Genomic DNA, 13,457 nt, shown 5'->3' with positions numbered 1-13,457 from the left:
ATAAAGTTTTTGGAAACTAAAGGGTTATTGTGTGCTTATAATCACATACCCTGATTACATTTCAATTTCAATTTATATTGTTAGGAAGTATATCTGTTAGGAATATATTTGTTGTAAGTTTTAATTTTAATTAATATTGTTAGAAAGTGGTTATATATGTATATATATAATTACATATATGTAACACAACACATATACATACACAGATATGTATTGTAAGTTTAAATCAATTTTACGTATCTTGAGTCCATAAAACCTTTGAATTTTGGCAAAGTAATATAATAAATTGTTAATTAATGTTTCTTTGATTTTTTTCTCTTCTCCTCCTTATCAATATTCCTCCCCTTGTTTCCTCCCCATCCCCTCCTCCCCTTCCCTTCCCCCTCCTCCTCCCTCTTCTTCTTCTTCTTCTTCTTCTTCTTCTTCTTCTTCTTCTTCTTCTTCTTCTTCTTCTTCTTCTTCTTCTTCTTCTTCTTCTTCTTCTTCTTGACAGCCTTTCATAATGTAACCATGGCTGGCCTGAACCTGATATTTAGTCCATAGTCCATATAGCGTCTATCTTATTGCTGTCTCATTGAAGTTGCCACATGAGTTTTGAGATTATCTGCACGTGGCACTGTACTTATACTATATTTATTGTTTAGTATTATCTAATATCTCCAATATTTTCTCCACTCTTTAAGATTGTCTACCTTACACTAAAAAGGACAGTGTTTTTTTCTACTCAAATTTAATTTGCTTTGAGATTATAACTAAATCATTTCAGGACTGACAGTTTGCTGCTAACAATTCTTTCTAATAGCACTGATTCTTCATTGAAATAATGATATAGTGTATTTATCATTGTATATTCAGGGTGGCACAAACTTTACTCATTAAAATTTAATGGGTGCTACTTATATGACTATAACTAATTGTCTATGGCTAATGAAACTTAGGAAATTCTGATCTTTGATATTAGTTTTAAAGAGCTCATATGGTTTATTCAGATGAAAATAAAGAACACAGGCATAGCAACCTTCAGAGAGCCATGTGGAGAAAGGTGAAAAATCCACAAAGTGTCTACAGTGAGATGTGGTCCCGAGCCTCATCAGCTGCTCAAGAAAGCCCCACTGTAGGATCCCGATGCATGACTGTGGAGATTAGAACAAACTTCAAATAGGGAACTGAGAACAGATCTAATTAAGAATACCATCTAAGTTCACTTTGTTGAACTAATGAGTTTGTTAGACTTAAAGAGTAGAAATGTCTCAAAGATAGCTGTTTTAGCAAAAACCTACCACAGCATAGGTGGAGGCTCACAAAAGCTGGGAACCGGAAGTACATTGTACAGCTTGTAGGACCAACAGGTTGAAGAGTGTCTCTTTCATGCAGCTCACATGGTCTGAGGCTCTTCTGTGCAGCTTAGATGATCCAAAAGTATTTCACAGCGGTTATTACTCCTTAAGTATGCATTGGGAGAGAGAGAGGGACCTCTTCAATATGGTCAGTTTCAAGGACTTCCGGAAGCTTTTGAATTGTTTACATTCTGAGCTTCCTTGGAAGTTTTTTTGTAGGTATTTTTGTCTTGTGTTTTTGTTTTTGCTTTTTGTTTTTGTTCTTTCTCTCTCTCTCTCTTTGTGTGTATGTGTGTGTGTGCGCACATGGTTGTGCCTATGCACACGTGCTCATGTTTATATATATGGTGAAGGCATCATGACTTTTCAAAGATCAAATGAAAAGTGACTCTAATAGATTTCCTTGAAAAGTGCTGTCTTGAAAATTGCTGTCAATAATCAGAAGTTGTGTTTGCAGATTACTCAATGAAAATATTAACCCATAACCCTGTGTCTATTTTTATTTTCACAAGGGTTTGGGATTGTTACTGGCTGTCATTTATTTCAAGAGTCTAATTTGCCATCATGTTCAATATAATAAATAATATACATTTAATTTCTTCCAAAAATGAAAATTTGCAACAAGTATGTGATCAAGAGGGTATTAAATCTTAAACAACTTTTGTTTGGTCGCTAATTTTGACTGATTGACCTAATGGGAACAAAACTCTGAAATTGTAGAAATATGACCTGCTCAGTAGATTTCCTTTCATAGTAAACACTATACAATTACTCTTTTGCATTTAGAAATTCTCTGCACACCACCGCGAGTGGAAAATGGAGATGGTATAAATGTGAAACCAGTTTACAAGGAGAATGAAAGATACCACTATAAGTGTCAGCATGGCTTTGTGCCCAAAGAAAGAGGGGACGCAGTCTGCACAGGTTCTGGATGGAGTTCTCAGCCTTTCTGTGAAGGTGACGTTACTCTTATTTTCTATGAATTTTAGTATTTAAGAAGTAGAACAGTGAATGGAAAAGAAAGATGGCATCACAAGTCCATGTTTAGCTGATTGCATTGAGTCCAACAATCTGTTTTCATGGTGTTTATGACTCCTAATCAGAGAAGCAGTATCTCAGTAGTCCTCAGGCATTAAAACTCTGCATAAGATTAACTCCAGGTGTCCTCAAAATAGATCATTTATCCACTGAAAGATCAAACTATAACCCATAATATAGTTATATTGTATCAAGCCCGGTGCTTAAGAGGAACTTTTCAAACAATCATTCCAGTTTCAGGAGAACCCAATTTTCCATGGAAGCATTAGGATTCAATAGATCAGTCATGCCACACCAGATAACATATAGCAGAGAAGAATCTCTGTCTTGGACTGAATTCACCTGAAGCTGGAATTACTGTCAACTATTTAAAATCTCTTCCTTAGCATATATTTGCTTTCAAACTGAGAAATATGTTTGCTTTTCCAATTGTCTGTCTTTCTGTACATGCTACCTAGGCTTGTTTATTTTGAACACTAGGAGAGAGGGGAGGAGTGTCAGGGGAGGGAGAGAATAGAGGGTGTGAAGAAAAGAGGCAGGAGGAGAAAAAGACTCTCCATAAAAATTTCCTTTTGAGTATTTCTCAAACACAATTATAAGTCAAATAGTAAAAGTTTAGTACTGTGTTCTTGGGGGTCTTTTACCATAGGAAGGGAGGTGTCAGAGGTCACTGTCACAAGATAGTAAATAAGAGTTTGATAATAAAAATAAAGAGACCTGTATCCTAATTCATATAGGCATACAAATCTCTGACAATGGACTTCATTTTACTGAAGAAAGATTTGTAATTCTGGATGAAAAGTAGTTTCTTATTAATAAATGTACTGCATCACTTCGTACCTCAGCTATGTGTAAGAAGCATTGCCTTTGTTTTCCTGGTGCAGAAAAAGAGTTTATCTGAGTTGATGTACAATTATCTTTAAACCAAGGCACCTTAATCTGTTTGACACTATATAGCCGAATACACAATTTGTTGCAGCTAACTTTACAAGAATCTTGGACTCCATAAGACACCAAAATTGAAATAATATGAAAATAAGTAAACTTTCTTCCAGCTGATCATAGCCAGACCAGGGGGTTACAACAACTTCTCAGATCATTTGGATCTCTAACATATAGTAGAAACTTTCTAATGACAAGCAGGAATAATGAAAAATACCACAATCTCCTGAATAATTTATTTTGATGCATCTGTTTTCTTTACAGAATCCCTTTTGCAAAATTGACTTTATAATATAAGAGAACTAAGCTTGAAGTATTGCATTCTAAATGTTTCTACTAAACATTTGAAATAAGAAAACTGTACAGGGGAAATATACAAGGGATAAAAGGCACCATACATTTGAACAATTAACTACAGATAGTTAATCAGACATCATCAGGGACTTAAGTTGGCAGCTTAGGGTAATCTCCAAAAGTATTTTTGTTCTTAATCAGTTTTACTAAGTTCTTCCTATATTGTTTGCTTGTCTTCTCAAATACTTGGCCATATCATTGTTGTTTGGTATCTTAGCACTTTAGTTTAAAAAGATACTGAGTTAAGCTATGTTATTAAGAAAATCTAAATAGAAAAACATAAACTATAATGGTTGTATGAAAATATGACAGTCAGAGTATGATGAAGAGAAAAACAGTAAGGAACACACTTAAAGCTGATTCAAAATTAATGTTAAATAGCATAAAAATTAGGAGACACACTTGATTTAAGTAGTTACCTTAGGGTGTTTTGCTGTGAATTAACAATCATGACAAAAGAAACTCTTATAAGGGACAACATTTCTTTGGGGCTGGCTTATGAGTTCAGAGGTTCAGTCTATTATCATCAAGGGGATAGCCTGCCAGCAGCCAGGCAAGCATGGCATTCAAGGTGCAGAGAGGTCTACATCTTGTTACAAAGGCAGTCAGAAGAAGATGGGCAAAGCCCATCCAAACAGTGACACATTTCCTCCAACACGCCCACACCTATTTCAACAAGGACATACCTCGCAATAGTCCCACTCCCTGGGCCAAGTATATTCAAACCACGACAGTAATCATATATTATTATTATTTTAGATCAGGTTTTTACTACTATGCATGTATATTATCTGTCTTCATGAGGAACTCCGACAACTTAAATAGGGGCTATCCCTGACTTTGTTGCCTGCTTGTAGATCCTGTTCCACTTAACTGGGCTGTCTTGTCTGGCCTCGGTGAGAGAGGATGTGCCTAGTCCTGAAGTAACTTTATGTGCCAAAGTAGGCTGGCACCCAGGAGGCTCTCCCCCTTTTCAGAGGAAAAGGGATAGAGGGGACATGGCAAGGGGCTATATGTGGAGAGACTAGGAGGAGAGGATAGGGCTTCAATCAGGATATAAATTGAATTACAAAAGGATACAGGTATACTGTGACACAAATTTAAGACCAGTGGAAATATTGTTGCCACCCCTTCAGGGGCTAGGTTTACACATTAGAGGTATATATGGAAAGGAAAAAAAAACTATTCAAATAATACTTAAAACCAAAGAATTCTGTGCCAGACTGAGTCTAAGAATGAATTGTGAAGAAAATGTCGAGATTCCTATCTTTTATAAATTAAAATATTAGATTTAGATGGAAAAACATGGACTGAAGAAAGGGTAATGATAGAAATTGTCAGTTTATAAACTGAGCATCCCTTTGAATTCTGCATATAGGCCTGAGTCATTCACTTCTATGATTTTTTATTTAAACTACAGAATTATTACCATAAGGGGCAGCTTTTAATTACAGAGATTTGCTTGAATGCACAAAGTGCAGAAGTAAAAACAGTAATGAAAAGTACATGCTCATATAAACCTACTATAAGGCAAATAAATTTATTTATGCAGAAACTGTAGTCAATTAAAAATACTTTTCTAATATAGCAATGGTATAAGTTAGCAGATCTAGGCAAAGATGATTTAAGACACACAAAACACAAAACATAAAATGCACATTCAAGGAATGGCTTGGTGTTTCAGGAGTTTAGATTCATGATTTTTGAAAGTCAAAAATTATACTGTTTCTTCCTTATTCAATATGTTTTCCCAAATAAGTCAAAGGACATGTTTAATTCATAGAGAAAGAGGTTTAAAATTGAACCTGTGAATTTTAATAAATAGCCCAAATGAGAATTAAGGCCAGCAATTTCAATCAAAGAATTAGAAAGTGGAAGGAATAATGTTCCTTGCTCTGAATATCTATCTGATGAAGTTATTGTCAACTTTAGAATCATGAAGAACTTTATATGATGGCATCAATAGAGAAGAATTCATACCAGCGAGGAACACATACAACAGGAGGAGAGAGAGGAAACCTGACTGATTCGTTAAATATGTGAAGATGCATTCATTTCAATGCCAATTTTACATTTATCAATAGAAATAAATGGTATCTGCTGTTTAGTTTTTACATTCTTAATCTTAGTGAGATTGAATATTTCTCATTATTTATATCTGCTTCTTTTCAGAAAAGACATGCTCGCCTCCTTATATTCCAAATGGTGTCTACACACCTCACAGGATTATACACAGATCTGATGATGAAATCAGATATAAATGTAATTATGGCTTCTATCCTGTAGCCGGATCACCTGTTTCAAAGTGTACACTCACTGGCTGGATCCCTGTTCCAAGATGTACCTGTAAGCTTCACTTACGTCTTTATCTCCATAATCATGAAATTAGTCTATTAAATATGCACAGTTGAAAATACAGTAACAGCAAACATTTAACTTTTTATTTATGTACAACCCTTAGAAATATTTTAGTTTTAAAAGTAAATATTTAATGTAATAGTATAAGTAATATAAGAATTTAAGATTCCAGGTAATATTTAAAATACATTATAGAAAACTAAAATTTTTAATTTACTGCACCTTAAATAAATATATATGTGAATAAATACATTTTTCATTTTTTCTAATTAATAATTTTTAAGATTTGTAATAAATTATAAATTATAATTTTAATTTAATTATAAATTGTAATAAATTATTGGGTAAGAATAGTGTCATATAAAAATTTAATTTACTTATTTATTTGCATCATAGTAAATCTCAATAATATTTGCCTCATAACAAACCTTTGTCATCCCTTCCTTTCTGTCAGCCAGTTTTGAAGATGACTTGGCTATTGCCTCTGAATCAGTGTGGTGCTGTCAGATATTCTTTTTTTTTTTTTTAATTTTGTAATTATATTTAGGTACAGAAAATTTAGTGTACATTTAACCCAATTTAGTGGAGAGTTCTTTAGCCTTTGTTTTTTCCAGCTTGGCAATGTGAACCACAGACTTAGGACCCAGGAAGTTGCCTCCCCAGTGGGGAAGGATCTCGTCATATCTGTCATTATAATTGGTCCTAATAGCTTCCAACAGCTTAGCCAGAGCACCCTTGTCTCCCGAGTTAACCTGTGTGAAGGCAACAGTGGTGCATGTCTTCCTGTGGACCAGGTGCCCCAGCCTGGCCTTTCCCTTGATTATGCAGTAGGGCACCCCCATCTTTCGACACAGGGCAGGTAGGAAAACCACCAGCTCAATGGGGTCTACATCATGGGCAATCACCACCAGCTGAGCCTTCTTGTTCTCCACCAAGGTGGTGACTGTATTGACTCCTGCTCGGAGGACAGGTGGTCTCTTAGTTGTGACTTCGCCTTTGCCAGCAGCTTTCTTCTCTGCATGGGCCAGTAGCCTTTGCTTCTTCTCTTGCTTTGTCTCTGGCCTGTACTTGTGGGCAAGCTTAAGCAGCTGAGTAGCTGTCTGCCTGTCCAGTGCCTGGGTGAACTGGTTAATGGCAGGAGGGACTTTGAGCCGCTTGTAGAGGATGGCTCTTTGCCACTGCAGCCTGATGTAGCAGGGCCATTTGATGAAGTGCGTTAAATCTCTTTTGGGCTGGATGTCCTGTCCAATGCCAAAATTCTTGGGCCTCTTCTCGAACAGAGGGTTGACCACCTTCTTGGCCTCCTGCTTCTTGACGACGGCGGGGGCCGGGGCTACCTTCTTCCCCTTGGCCTTCTTCCCTTTGGGCATCTTGCTCGGCTGCTGGAGAGAGGCTGTCAGATATTCTTGACTGTCAGTCATCAGGAGACTTTGCTAGGCACTATGTCCAACATGCCACACACACTAGGATTTGGCAAGAGGGCTCAGTTCCTTATCAGATAAGCCTCTGCATAGATTGTTTCACAAAATCTAACTTGCCTTAGAGTTACTGATCAGAGATACAGTAGGAGTCTAGAATCCATCCATGATCTACATGGAGCATACAATATTTTGGCCATAGCTGTTTCTTATACACTGAGTTCAACATGCATGTGAAGAAGAGAATTATGTTTCTCTATCTGGAGAGAGTTGCTTTGAACAATGTCAGTGGCTTCTCATCACATGTATACCACTGTGTTATATTGAATTCAGACTATTTAATTTCTGGGATACTCTATTCTTTTCAATTTTTTGCCTATCTACATCAGGAGCATCTTTATGTCAGAAAGTAAGTGGAAAGTCAAAGCTGCTTGCCTGATGACGACCAGCAAAGAGATATAAGGGAATGGCCAAGATCTCAATATCCCTTCAAAGGCATCGACCCAATGACTTAACTTATTTCAGTGTGTCCAGAAACTCTGAACTTTATATCCTTTCCAATAGCACCAGCAATGAAAAACAAAGCTTTTAACTGAGATGAGAATTTGGAAAATCTATAGTATCCAACTCATAAAAATGAAAGAAGCTATTTCCACTAGGAAATAGCATTAATAACTATAAGAATTGTAAGAAAATTGAGTTTAAAATTATTTTTTTAAATATAGTTCTCTTACAAATTCTCTTTTATTACTTTTTATTGGTTCTATTTCTTTATTATTTGTTTTTTTTTGTTTTTTTATTATTTGTTTTTGCCTTTAGGATTTTTTATATAAAATTTATTTTCTCATATATTACCTCAGCTTCCCAATTCCTCCATCCCATCAACCACATTCCTCCCCATCCCTCCCTCCTCCATTTCGCTTCAGAAACTGGGAGCCCCCCAGGGATATCACCTGACCATGCCATATCAGATTTCAATAAGATTAGGCATTTCTGCTTATATTTTGGCAGGATGAGGCAACTCGGTATGAGGACAACTTTGCCAAAATTAGGGAAAAGAATCAAAAAAACAACCAACACTCCCTCTGTTAGGAATCCCACAAAATGGGGTTATTTGATTTTCTGGAGTCCAGAAAATCAAATAACCCCATTAAAAATAGGGCTCAGAGCTAAACAAGAATTCTCACCTGAGGAATACCGAATGGCCGAGAAACACCTGAAAAAATGTTCAACATCCTTAATCATCAGGGGAATGCAAATCAAAACAACCTTGAGATTCCATCTCACACCAGTCAGAATGGCTAAGATCAAAAATTCAGCTGACAGCAGATGCTTGCGAGGATGTGGAGAAAGAGGAACACTCCTCCATTGTTGGTGGGATTGCAAGCTTGTACAACCACTCTGGAAATCAGTCTGGTGGTTCCTCAGAAAATTGGACATAGTACTACCGGAGGATCCTGCAATACCTCTCCTGGCCATATATCCAGAAGATGTTCCTACTAGTAAGAAAGACACATGCTCTATATTCATAGCAGCCTTATTTATAATAGCCAGAAGCTGGAAAGAACCCCGATGCCCCTCAACAGAGGAATGGATACAGAAAATGTGGTACATTTACACAATGGAGTACTACTCAGCAATTAAAAAGAATGAATTTATGAAATTCCTAGGCAAATGGTTGGACCAGGAGGGCATTATCCTGAGTGAGGTAACACAATCACAAAAGAACTCAAATGATATGTACTCACTGATAAGTGGATATTAACCCAGAAATTTAGAATACCCAAGTTATAAGTTACAATTTGCAAAACACATGAAACTCAAGAAGAACGAAGACCAAAGTGTGGACACTGTGCCCCTTCTTAGAATTGGGAAAAAAACACCCATGGAAGGAGTTACAGAGACAAAGTTTGGAGCTGAGACAAAAGGATGGACCATCCAGAGACTGCCATATCCAGGGATCCATCCCATAATCAGCTTCCAAACGCTGACATCATTGCATACTCTAGCAAGATTTTGCTGAAAGGACCCTGATATAGCTGTCTCTTGTGAGACTATGCTGGGGCCTAGCAAACACATAAGCTGATGCTCACAGTCAGCTATTGGATGGATCCCAGGGCCCCCAATGGAGGAGCTAGAGAAAGTACCCAAGGAACTAAAGGGACCTGCAACCCCATAGGTGGATCATTATTATGAACTAACCAGTACCCCGGAGCTCTTGTCTCTAGCTGCATATGTATCAAAAGATGGCCTAGTCGGCCATCACTGGAAAGAGAGGCCCATTGGACATGCAAACTTTATATGCCCCAGTACAGAGGAACGCCAGGGCCAAAAAGTGGGAGTGGGTAGGTAGGGTATGGGGGACTTTTGGGATAGCATTGAAAATGTACATGAGGAAAAAAAAAAAGGAATCCCACAAAAACCCTGAGCTATACAGGTGTAACATATATAGAGAGGACATATGTTAGATTCAGGCTCCCTGATTGTCAGTTGAATCTCTGTGAAATCCCAAGAGTCCAGGTTACTTGAATCTGTGAGTTTTCTTGTGGTATCCTTGGTACTTCCAGCTCCTATAATCTTTCTTCCCCATCTTCTGCAGGATTCTCCAAACAATGTCTAATATTCAGCACAAAGGTAACTTTTTTTCTCCTGAGTAATTTTCTCATAGACTTAATGCTTCTCTCTGCTAACCTAGGCCTAGGCCTGTACACTTTTATTTAGCCTCTGTACGATCTTATCTAGGCCAAGAATGATTTCAGCCTTTGAGACTTACTGGTGTGTAAGACAACCAACACCTTCCTAGTACTTGTTGAGCTCTGCCTGGCTTATTCAACTCAACTGTTCTGGCTTAAACTCCTCTGCAAACTGACTGAATCAATCTGTTTCTCTCTGAGCCTTTGACTTTGTGCTCTGCTTGGCATTAAATTAACTCTGGCAATCTGTTCTAATCCTCTGGCTCCTTCTCATTTTCTCGTTCCTCCCAACTTCAGTTGTGACTAGCTTGTTCTGTCTCTGCAACCTGTCCCAGTTAAACAGTCTCCCAGCCTCTTCTTCTGTGCTGCTTTCTCTTACGTAGCCTCTCTTTTCTCTCTGTTCTCATGAGAGTTGAACATATCCTATTCTGTCAAATCTTTCTTTGATTTATCAAGTTGTCTGAGACTCAATTTGACATTTCTTTTAAACATTAGTGCTTCCTTCTACAAACTAATATTACCTTCATTGTTTTGGATTAAAGGTGTGTAGTAAGGGCTTGTCTGTATTACAGCCAGAGGGATTAAAGGTGTGTACTAAGACTGAGCTACACCACACAAGACAACAGATTTTTCCTGTAAACAACACAATCTTGGGGTTCACAATGTTGTCAAAAATCATATAATTGTTTGGCTGTGGATCTTTGCATCTGTTTCCATTTGTTGCTGGGTGAAACCTCTCTGATGATGACTGGGCTAGATACCAGTCTATGAGTATAGCAGAGTATCATTAGGCATTATTGTATTGACTTTTTTTTTTTTTTCATTGCCAGTCATGTTTGGATCTATTCTAGGTCTCTGGGCCATATAGCCTCTGGTTTCTGGTCCTCAAGTCAGTGACAGGGGTGAGTTGCCATGAAACTCTCATGGCATGGGTTTCAAACTGTGTCTGTCATTGGTTATTCACTTCCTGAATTCCTGTGCCACCTTAACCCCAGCACATAATTCTGGCAAGACAAGTTGTAGGTTGAAGGTTTTATGTCTGGTTTGGTGTCCTAAACTCTTTATGGGGTCATGTCCCTGTTTTCATTACTGACTTTGTTAGTTTCTTTATTCTCTCTGCCTTTTACTAGGTTTGGCTAAGGGTTTGTCTGTCTTGTTGATTTTCTCAAAGAAGCATCTCTTCTTTTCTTCGATTCTATTTTATTGATTTCAGCCCTATAATGTTTCTTAGATCCAAGATGGTTTACTCTCTGCTGTCAACTCCTCTTCCAGAGCTTTCATGTGTGGTGTTACATCACTAGTATGAGATCTTTGAGATCTTTCTGCTGTCTTTATAAAGGCACTTAGTACTATGAACTTTCCCCTTGACACCACTTTCATTGTTTCTCATATGTTTGGTATTCTGTGCCTTCATTTTCATTGAATACTAGATGTCTTAAATTATTTCTTCCTTTACCCTGTGGTCATTCAGAAGAGCATTGTTCAGTTTCCATGAGTTTATGGGCTTTCTGCTGTTGTTGAAGTTCAGCTTTAATCCCTGTAGTCTGAGAAGATATAAGGGACTATTTCAATTTTCTTGTGTGTTGAGACTAGCTTTGTGACTGAGTTTATGGTCTGTTGTAGAGGAAGTTCTCTGAGGTGTTGAGCAAAGGTGTTTTCTTTTGAGTTTGGGTGAAATGTTCAATAGATTTCTGTTAAGTACATTTGATTCATCACATCTCTCAGTTCCATTTTTTTTCCTGTTAATTTATGTCTGGATGACCTGTCCATTGTTAGGAGTGGGGTGTTATAGTCTTTGACTGTTAAAGTATGGTGTTCGATAGGAGTTATATAAATTTTTGTTAGTTCCTTTCTTTTGTATTTTTTTTTATGAATGTGGGTTTCCTTGCATTTGGGGCAGATGTTCAAAATTGAGATGTCATACTCATGAAATACTCTTTTTGATTAATATGAAGTTTCTTTCTGCACCACTAATGATTAATTTGTCTTGAATTCTATTTTGTAGAATTTAGAGTGGCAAAATGATCTTATTTCTTGGGTCTATTTGCTAGGAAAATCTTTTCTAGCCTTTTACGATGGTGTAATATCCATTTCTGAGGTTGAGGGATATTTCTTGTATGCAGGAAAAGGTGGATAATGTTTTCTCATCTATTCTGTCAGCCTGTGCCATTTTTATTGGAGAATTGAATCCATTGACTTTGAGAGCTTTCAGTGACCATGATTGTTAATTACTGTTATTTTGATGGTGTGTGTATGTGTTTGTGTGTGTGTGTGTGTGTATTGTGTGTATGTCTTCTTTTACTCATGTGAGGTTATTTATTGCCTACAATGTAGATGACTGCTTGTATTAGAGCCGAGCTTATTTATTTATTGGTTTTAGTTGATCTCCTTGGTTGGAATTTTTCTTTCAAGTAATTATTGTAGCGCTCAGCTCTGGATAGTTATTGTTTAAATTTGGCATTCTCATAGTATATCTTGTTTTCTCCTTAAATGTTTATTGAGTATTTTTTTCTGACCACTCTAGTCTGGGATACAATAGTAGTCTTTTAAACGTATGTCCAGGCCCTTCTTCCTTTCAGAGTTTCCATTAAGAAGTCAGCTATATTCTGATAGGTTGGCCTTTATATTTTACTTGCTCTTTTGCTCTCACAGCTTTCAGTATTCAATTTTTTGAATATTTATTATTTTAATTACTATTTTGACAGGACTTCATTTTCTTTATTTTTTTTAATTTTTAATATTTTTTATTACATATTTTCCTCAATTACATTTCCAATGCTATCCCAAAAGTCCCCCATACCGCCCCCCACTTCCCTACCGACCCATTCCCATTCTTTTGGCCCTGGCATTCCCCTATATTGGGGCATATAAAGTTTGCAAGTCCAATGGGCCTCTCTTTCCATTGATGGCCGACTAGGCCATCTTTCGATACATATGCAGCTAGAGACAAGAGCTCCAGGGTTCTGGTTAGTACATCATGTTGTTCCAACAATAGGGTTGCAGATCCCTTTAGCTCCTTGGGTACTTTCTCTAGCTTCTCCATTGGGAGCCCTGTGATACATCCAATAGCTGACTGTGAGCATCCACTCCTGTATTTGCTAGGCCCCGGCATAGTCTCACAAGAGACAGCTATATTTGGGTCCTTTCAGCAAAATCTTGCTAGTGTATGCAATGGTGTCAGCGTTTAGAAGCTGATTATGGGATGGATCCCTGGATACGGCAGTCTCTAGATGGTCCTTCCTTTCATCACAGCTCCAAACTTTGTCTCTGTAACTCCTTCCATGGGTGTTTTGTTCCCAATTCTAAGAAGGGGCATA

At 37.3% G+C, this 13,457-nt stretch overlaps 1 protein-coding gene and 1 pseudogene across 2 annotated transcripts in view; one reads left to right on the top strand and one right to left on the bottom strand.

The window, feature by feature from the left end:
* Positions 1 to 13,457, top strand: part of LOC110287097 (complement factor H) — a 110,411-nt gene that overhangs the window by 33,591 nt on the left and 63,363 nt on the right. For both annotated transcript variants that reach the window (XM_085841587.1, XM_085841585.1), the window contains exons 6-7: positions 2,124 to 2,294; positions 5,844 to 6,017. In XM_085841587.1, the coding sequence (XP_085697713.1) occupies positions 2,124 to 2,294; positions 5,844 to 6,017 (345 nt within the window). The remainder of the gene's footprint in view (positions 1 to 2,123; positions 2,295 to 5,843; positions 6,018 to 13,457) is intronic.
* Positions 6,569 to 7,405, bottom strand: LOC147006143 (large ribosomal subunit protein eL8 pseudogene; annotated as a pseudogene).

The sequence above is a fragment of the Mus caroli genome, unplaced genomic scaffold (assembly GCF_978045245.1).
Source record: "Mus caroli unplaced genomic scaffold, Mus_caroli_1 scaffold_1, whole genome shotgun sequence".
Classification (NCBI taxonomy): Eukaryota; Metazoa; Chordata; class Mammalia; order Rodentia; family Muridae; genus Mus; species Mus caroli.
This window is presented reverse-complemented; position numbering and strand designations above follow the sequence as displayed.